The 8,559-nt window shown below is 41.6% G+C and overlaps 1 protein-coding gene across 5 annotated transcripts in view; it reads left to right on the forward strand.

Annotated features, from left to right (window-relative positions):
- Positions 1-8,559, forward strand: part of LOC111863422 — a 357,450-nt gene that overhangs the window by 246,533 nt on the left and 102,358 nt on the right. For 4 of the 5 annotated variants that reach the window (XM_023849735.2, XM_023849737.2, XM_023849738.2 and 1 more), the window contains one exon: positions 7,542-7,679. In XM_023849735.2, the coding sequence (XP_023705503.1) occupies positions 7,542-7,679 (138 nt within the window). Of the gene's footprint in view, positions 1-5,447; positions 5,719-7,541; positions 7,680-8,559 lie in introns of those variants that run through there. The other variant, XM_023849739.2, reaches the window with a different exon arrangement.

Consider the following 8,559-nt stretch of genomic DNA (forward strand, 5'->3'; position numbering starts at 1 on the left):
ATGTACATATATTTTAATAATTATAATGGCATTTTAAATATTTAGCGAGCATTTAGAGAATTAAGTGTAAATTAATGTTGTTAAATTAATGTTGTTGCATTATAGGTGGAAAACAGGCTATAAGTTATACTTTTCTAAGTTATTTATTAGGTATCACGAGAAATCGGTTGAAAACGCGTAATATTTTTCTAAGCTCTGTTCATGAACTCTTTCATTACACGACAAGATCCGTTGTCTCCATTACAGAGAATAGCCAAATAATGCTATTTAAGGAAATAATCTTTTTTTTTTCGAGTCAGACGAAATCCGTGCGAGGAAAATGCAGTTTCTTAAAATATTGCAGTATGAGGTCCGTACAATAGGTACTGTGATTTTAAGGGTTAACCCGGGTCTGGGATGGAAAAATGTGTTTCTTTATCGTGTGATTATCACGATTGCGTTAATTAAAAAAGAGAATGAAACGTAGTTATGAATATTTGTGAGGAAGATATATCGTAACTGGGTTTAATATCACGTGTTTTTATACATCTGGATTTTTCTGAAAACTGAACTTTTCATGAATTGATCCTGTAGACGTTTTCAGGCTTATGGTTAACCAGTGCCTTGGAGGTCCTGTACCTAGTTGCGGGTTGAAAGAAAAAGTGAACGTCGGTCATGATTATGATGCCGTTTCTATAGATGTTATATCGTAATTTTAGATTTTTAAACAGAATAGAACGATAGATATCTGTCGAAACGTACGTACTGAGAACCCGTGTTTCCGAGTGAAGTAGACAATTCTGAAATTAAATAAAGTTTAATATATATATGTTTGATATCACGCATTTAAAAACAAGTGCCAAGGCGACGCCCCGCCACTCAGAAGAGTGCTGGGGCGCCGCCCTGACTCGACTAGAGCCCTGGTGCGTGGGGTACGTAATCGGAGTTGTTCGTCCTAATGAGACAAGTCTTTCAAAAGAAACCCCGCCTCATATCTGAAGAGAGAAGCACTCCCACTTTCGGAAACATAAGAGTTTTAAGAGGAACCAAAAAGCATGGATAAGATATTGCAAAGCTGCTACACGCTGGTTTCTTCCTTGTCTTAGGCGGCCCATACACGTACGAATCTGGCTCGCGAGTTCGGCTCGGCGAGGAGCCGGGCTCGGATTAATTTCACCACACACGTATGAGCGTGGTGACCCATACACGGACGAGTTTGGCTCATTGGAACCCGAGCCGAGTCGGACTCGTACGTGTATGGGCCCCCTTAGTCTTCGACACTGAAAATGGAGCCTACATATTCCTCTTAAACGTCGGTTGACTTTCACCAGACTATGCGGTATTATATCCCATTAGATATAATTCTTATACATAATTGTCCAGGTCTCTGTTGTTTGCGCCCAGTCGGTAAAGCGACTCGCTAACCCGCTCGATGGCCGGAGTGTCGGTTTCGATTCCCGGCTTCGGGCAGAGAGTCTTCTCTTCGCCTCTTCCAGACCGGACCTGGAACCCAAGAAACTTCTTATACGGTTGCTACAGGTTCATATATATTACTTGAAGTAAATCGGACGGAGCGCGAAACTGGCCATTCATGTCCATCTAGTGACGAGGTTAAAAATGCGTGGAGTTATACCTCAATTCTCCTTAGTCTCCATGCTGTGGTGCATAGGGAGAATTTTTCGTTCTTTTTATATTTCTTTAAATAACCGTTACCCGCGGCTTGAATGTATAGACTCAGGTTTGCTTGTCATGTAGTGTTCGTGGATGAATTGTGGCCCGAGGCATTTAAATTGGCCGGCAGAGGTCATTCTACCACTTGTCACTGCCCCTCGCTACCTCGCTGCAGAGGAAAAGCAGTGGAGTAGCGGATGTGCCCCAAAAGAAATGAGAAGTAACACACGGTACAAGTGAAAACAAGAATTACTTGCGAAGGTTCCCTCGTGTGTGTTCCTAGAATAATGTAGAGTCACTGAATTCAATTGCAAGGTTTGTTTATTATCTGCGTACTCTTGAAAAGTAGTACGTATCTTGTATGCTTACCAAATGGCTCCACTTAAGAGAGTTAATTTGCATTATGAAAAGTTGTGTCTTCTGGAATATAACGCCCTGTATTCCGGTGAAAGTTAACCGGATGAACATATTGCTTCCATCATCAGGGTTGAAAAAATTAAGGCATTCAATTACTTGGTCGGTTATCTAGTACATGAATTTTTTAAAGTGGAAGAAGAGAAACTGGAATGAAGTCTACTTCTTAATTGATGGAATGTTTTTGCATTTAATTATCCGGTGACACGGGCTGTTGTACTATCGGGCTTTCAGACCTGTCGAGTGATAGTATATGTGATCCTTGAGTCATGGGTTCACTGTGATTAACGTGGCTTTTATATGGGACAGGAGAATAAAGAAATGCGTACATAATTTTGGCTTGGAAACTTGACAGAAATCTTAAAATCAAAAAATGAAGGAGATGGGACAAGGCTTTTCCCTTCGGATTTCTGGAAGAGGATCGACATTCAAAATCGAAGGAAATGTACCAAGTATTAAGAGTAAAAATTAGTATTATTTAAACAAATTCTTCTATCCTAAATATTCAAGAGCAATCAGAAAAATAGTTTTGAACATCCTAAAAATGTGCTTGTAAGAAACTTTTCTGGTTGTCCCCCCTTTAAAATCAAGCTTCCCCCACGTTGGGAAGGAACTCTTGGACCCCATGTTTGGTGTTATTGGTTAGGTGGATGAAAATGGCTCGGGATCGTGCCGAATGGCTGGCTGAGGTAGCAGTCGGTGGTGATGAGCCTTCGGGTTTTGTAGTCACGCAGTTAACAATAGTTATAGTATATCAGTAAGAAACGAGTAAATCGAGATCTGTTTCGATGTTGTTTGCTATCATACAATTTGCAACTCAACCCATACACATTCCTCTTTCACATTAAATAAAAACATCCCTTGTATGACGCAGAGGCTGTGCTCTCTGCGGCTTCGCAGGTTACGTGTCAGGTACTTTGTCCCGCGATTCAGTGTGTAACATCAACACAGTTCATGTACGTGTCTATCGCAGCCCACAATAGGCAATTCAGTATGCTCTGTGTCTCTCTGCTCCTAGCAAAACATGGAAACGGCTCTCTGTAATGAACCCCTGTCAACAAGGCATCGCATAGCTCGGGCAGTTTTTATTTTTTTACTGCGGCCACTATTTTGCCTATTGTACCAGCCCCAGATGATAGATGATGGTGATTGTACAGGAATTTATGGAATGTAAATTGGCATGAGAAACCGAAGTGCTCGGAGAAAACCTGCCCCAGTGCCACTTTGTCCACCACAAATGCCATGTAACCTGACCGGGGCTTGAAGCCGGGCCGCTGTGTTGGGAAGCCTGTCGCTAAGGAAGTTAATCAGAGTCCCACCACCGGCGGTCCGATGTTTGATCCCAGCTCGGTTTATGTGGAGTTCATGGCAAAAAAGAATGGAAGTTCGTCAGGTTCTCTCCCGGTACATCGGTTTCCCCTCCATATTGTCATTTCTCCATCTGCTCCACATTCATTAGTCACCTGTCATTCTGTGTAATACATGCTTTATACTGGCAGCGTTGTTAAATAACCATCTTCAAGAAATACGGCGTTAGAAATGTGATGCTTTAATTCCAAAAACTTAATAAAATGTAGGGGAAGAGTGGCGCGATTATTATTAATCGCAATCATGGGTTGGGCTATTTCGTTATAATCACTGACCGGGAAACCTCATTTGAAAATAAGTCTGTTATTCCTTTTTCAGGGTTATTTTATGAATCTGTCAGTACGAGCTGTACCATGTAGGGTCGAATGATAGGATGACGAGTTGAAATATGTTTGGAAGGAAGTGATCATATCCTAATCGAGGTATCGATCTAACTCGTCATTTAACCAGAGTGACTGAGGAGAACCACAAAGAAATTCAGGATAGTCGGTATCCTCTACGAGATGCGAACCTGGAACCTTCAGAATACGAGTCTAGGACGTTACCACTACGCCACATCGCGCAGTAAAACATGTGAAAAATGATTATGCGAATATATTGCAGTAAATCCCCTGATATAACGGACAAAATATGGCTGTATGCAATTTTCGTATATGTTGAGGCATTAAGAAGGTTTTATAGTTATAAAACTATTTAAAATAGAAAATAACCCTGATATAAGAATCCTTTATGTAATCAAATTGTGTGCTTCTATGTTTATTAGGTGAATTGGCTATGTATCCTACGGTGTACTTCCGTGAATACCCCTCCACTCGGTTGTAGCGGATTTCGGCGATAACGGAAACCCCCATTAGTGCTATGTAACAAGGTTTTGTCGTATTCGCACTGGTTTGATTTACTTTAAATCTGGAATGTAAATTATATCGTAACTTTATTTGGACACAATATCTTAAGAACCTTACTGCCATGAATACCTCACATAATCGGAAGAGCTGATGTTCGGGGTGAAATTCGAAACAGTTACCTCTCCAGTAGAAGTTTCAAATTTTATTTTTTTCAATAATGTCATTGGTTATTTTCAAGAAAATAGAATACTTTGGGATATCAGCATAAATGCAGAGGAAGTTTATAAAACCGCCATAGGCTTCAGAATACTTATCTTATTAATAAATGTTTAAGAGTTATCATCAGTGTGCGGTAGGTCTGTAACTGCGTTGTAGGAAGACATTTTTCGAAACGTGCCAGTAATTTTCCTGCTGTTTTGAAGAGCCTGTATTATGAAATGTGTATGTGCATTTACAGACTTTATTTTTGACAATGCCACGGTTGTATCTGCAGGTTGAAAGAATTTAAAGTGCGCTTTAAAATCGTGTTAATGAATAAGAATGTACAGCGAGAATGTGTGGTATGTGATGCGCATAGTGACGCTGATGTTCATTTTATGGTGAGAGTTCCAGTAACTTCCACCAGGTAGCAGCGCTGTCCTGTCATGGCGGCTATTACTCAGTGCTGGAGCACTATATCGACAAGATATTTCCGTTGTGTAAGTAGTGTTAATAAGATTTATAATAGTATAAAACTAATATTCAAGCTGAAAGAAAGTTGGCTCTCTTCATCATCATCAGTAATCTGTCAAGACGACAGGTCCACAGTCTCTTCCAAAACAATTCCTCCACTTAATGCGATCTAGAGCTTTCTCCTTCAAATGACAGTATCCTCTTCTGTCCCCAAGGTCATCCAGCATCTTCTTACGTCTTCTTCCTCGTCTTCTTGTCACTTCTATCCGCCCATCTATCTTTCCTTCGATAGCTTCTTTTAGAAGGCAGTTTCTGCGTAAAACATGACCAATCCAATTAGCCTTCCGTTTTCTTATTTCATGTAGGATATTCCTCTGCTCACTGACTCTAATTAACACTTCTTCATTTCTCACATAATCGGTCCAANGTCTGTAACTGCGTTGTAGGAAGACATTTTTCGAAACGTGCCAGTAATTTTCCTGCTGTTTTGAAGAGCCTGTATTATGAAATGTGTATGTGCATTTACAGACTTTATTTTTGACAATGCCACGGTTGTATCTGCAGGTTGAAAGAATTTAAAGTGCGCTTTAAAATTGTGTTAATGAATAAGAATGTACAGCGAGAATGTGTGGTATGTGATGCGCATAGTGACGCTGATGTTCATTTTATGGTGAGAGTTCCAGTAACTTCCACCAGGTAGCAGCGCTGTCCTGTCATGGCGGCTATTACTCAGTGCTGGAGCACTATATCGACAAGATATTTCCGTTGTGTAAGTAGTGTTCATAAGATTTATAATAGTATAAAACTAATATTCAAGCTGAAAGAAAGTTAGCTCTCTTATGTGAATGAATTTTATTTAATGAGTTTGTGTAACAATGAAAAGCTGTCAGCTGTATTCAAAAATGCCGTCAAAACTATTTATTGTGTTGTAGACTTTTATCATCTCTAAAATAGGTTAGACCTAGATTCGAACCAGGGTCGTTTTCTAGCGAGGCCGGTGGCACGACTTAAAATTGTCGAAGATTAAATAAATGCCGGTCACGGTAGCCGAACGTTCTAGGGCATGCACTGTCTCTCTATCGGAAGCCGGGATCGTGAGTTCGAATCCCACTCAGGTCATGGTTTGGTGTTTGTGTGTGTGTATGTGCGTTTTTATGAGTTTGTGTACAGGTAGAGGCCTTGCGACGAGCTAATCACCCGCCCAAGGAGTCCTACGGAATATCTTAAGATCTAGTAAACCGAAGTGAAACGGAGAGTTTCATGGAGGTAGGCCAAGCCCCAAATTTGGGCTTTAGCGCCAAACGAAAAAAAAAAGAGATTAAAAATACAAAACTACGGTTCACTTGAAGGTAACAGTCTCCCGAAAGATGACGCAGTATAGTCTGGTAGATTTTGTCGACGTCTAACAAACGTTACAGCATTACATCTCATAAGAAGTCTTTCACCTTGTAGTATAGTTTGAGGATGTGTGAGAATACAATATTGAGGAGAATATTTGTACCTAGGAGACAGGGAGTACCACGAGGATGGAGAAAGTTACACGATGAACTGTACTCCTCACCAAATAATGCTAAGGCTACGAATAATGGAGATATGGCACAAGGGAGACAGTAATGGAACTGTCCTGTTCGAGAAGCTAATAGTCACTAAGCTAGTCAAATCCGTCTTTAAATGTTCATTGCCGTGTTCATAAAACATTGCCACATGACCATGTCCAGAGAGAACTGGATCGAATCCACTTCCTCACAACCTATATCTGCGAGCTCCATTTTAATATTACTCTTCTCTCTGGGTCTAGGATTTTCAATTGGTCTCTTTCTCTCAGGCTTTCCGACTGAAATACTCATGAATTTCACGTCTCCTCTCTGTATGTCACACCTATTCTATCTCATCTTCGATACTTTGATCCCTCTAGTAATATTTTGCGAAGAATGCTGGTAATGAAGCCCCTCATTATTTAGTGGTTCGTATGTTTATTTATCGACACTGCCTCCTGTCATACTGTGTTGCTTCGAGTGACTGAAAAGTGAATAAATTAGAAAGGATACGGAAGGAATGAGTTGTAGGTACTATCCCAGAATTTGACTGGAGAGACCGAATAAAACCGCAGTAAGTATATTCGGTGGCCGTGCCATAGCTCTGGCTGGTAGTCGTTGGCTTCCCACCGCGGCGGCCCGGTTTCGAGCCCAGGTCGGGTTATGTGGGATTTTTGATGGACAAAGTGGCATTGGGGCAGGGTTTCTCTGAGTACTTTAGTTTTCCCCTTCCGATTTTCATCCCTCTGACTGCTCCACATTCATCATCATCTATCATCCAGGGCTGGTACAATAGGTCAGCTAGTGACCGACGTACCGAGTGGACTCAGTCTCACCCCACCTCAAGGAACTAAAAAAGTATAGCTGGTGGTCTGGCCGAGAATCGGACTCCTTGTCTGCAATACACAAGTCAGATGCATTACAGTTTGAGCTAGATTACTCAGTATTACGCAGTGACGATGACCGGTTTTGGAGGATCCGTGACGATGTCAGTACAGAGACTTGCTCTTACAAATGTGTTGCTTACCCAGTCGCCTCTGACGGTCTGGTGTTTCAGGCGGAACTACTGGACGCGTTAAGGCGTCGAAGGGTTCGAGGAGATTGCACGAGCGATGACGACGAGGACCTGGGATTGCCCCACAGCCCCTGTAACTCACCCACAACTGCAGATGTACTTCTGGAACAGGGCCTTAAGGTAAGACATCACCACAAATTTTGCATAAGTTTAGCTCACGTCACCTGTGACATAATATTTGAAGATACTGTTAAAATAGGGCGGAGAATGTGGGCTAGATCCAACTGGCCACTGCAGCAAACTGTGGATATCTTCGAGAGCTTCCAAATCGAAAGGGGTAAAAGAATTTTTAAGTGGGATACGGCATATACTTTAAATTCGCGATTGACGGCAGATTGCTGGGTTTGATGTTCATTTATTGGCGGTACAAATAGTTTGTTTCATCTTTTATTCTGACCTGTTCTTGCAGAAAAGATCACAAAAGAGACTCCTCGGGTCTGTTGTTATTACAGTTGAATCGTTAACTCGCCCATGAAGTACATGCGTTCTTATATACCGTGAGATGTGTATATAATGGTGTAGCTATATCTGCGTGCCGGGTTTGATACCGATATACCGTCTCCCAATAAGCGTAACACAGCCAGTTTTCTCCTACAGCATTAGAACAGGGTTCTATTTATTCGACTGGTCGCCAGATGAAGAAGTTGGCTTGCGTTTGGGGGCCATGCAGTACAAAAAACACCTACATATAAACACGCAGGGTCAGGGTTTACACTCAGACTACGGCCTATCTCACTGAATGACACTGAGAGCGGAACAGCTTACGCTGTTAACGCTTTTTATTCTTTTTTGTTTATATATATACGAAGGGGGACCCAAAAATAACCGGAACCGACCTGTTGCGCGCGCATGCTTTGTAGTTACGAGTTGTGCTGCTAGGTGGTGTTAGCTGGGGGTCTCCCGCGACTGTTAGTGAGCTGGCGTCAGTCTGAGTTAAGTGGTTTGTCTGTGGTGCTCTGTTGTGTGCGTTCCTGTTTCAACCCTTTGGCGATTAGTGAGA

The sequence above is a fragment of the Cryptotermes secundus genome, unplaced genomic scaffold (assembly GCF_002891405.2).
Source record: "Cryptotermes secundus unplaced genomic scaffold, Csec_1.0 scaffold964, whole genome shotgun sequence".
Classification (NCBI taxonomy): Eukaryota; Metazoa; Arthropoda; class Insecta; order Blattodea; family Kalotermitidae; genus Cryptotermes; species Cryptotermes secundus.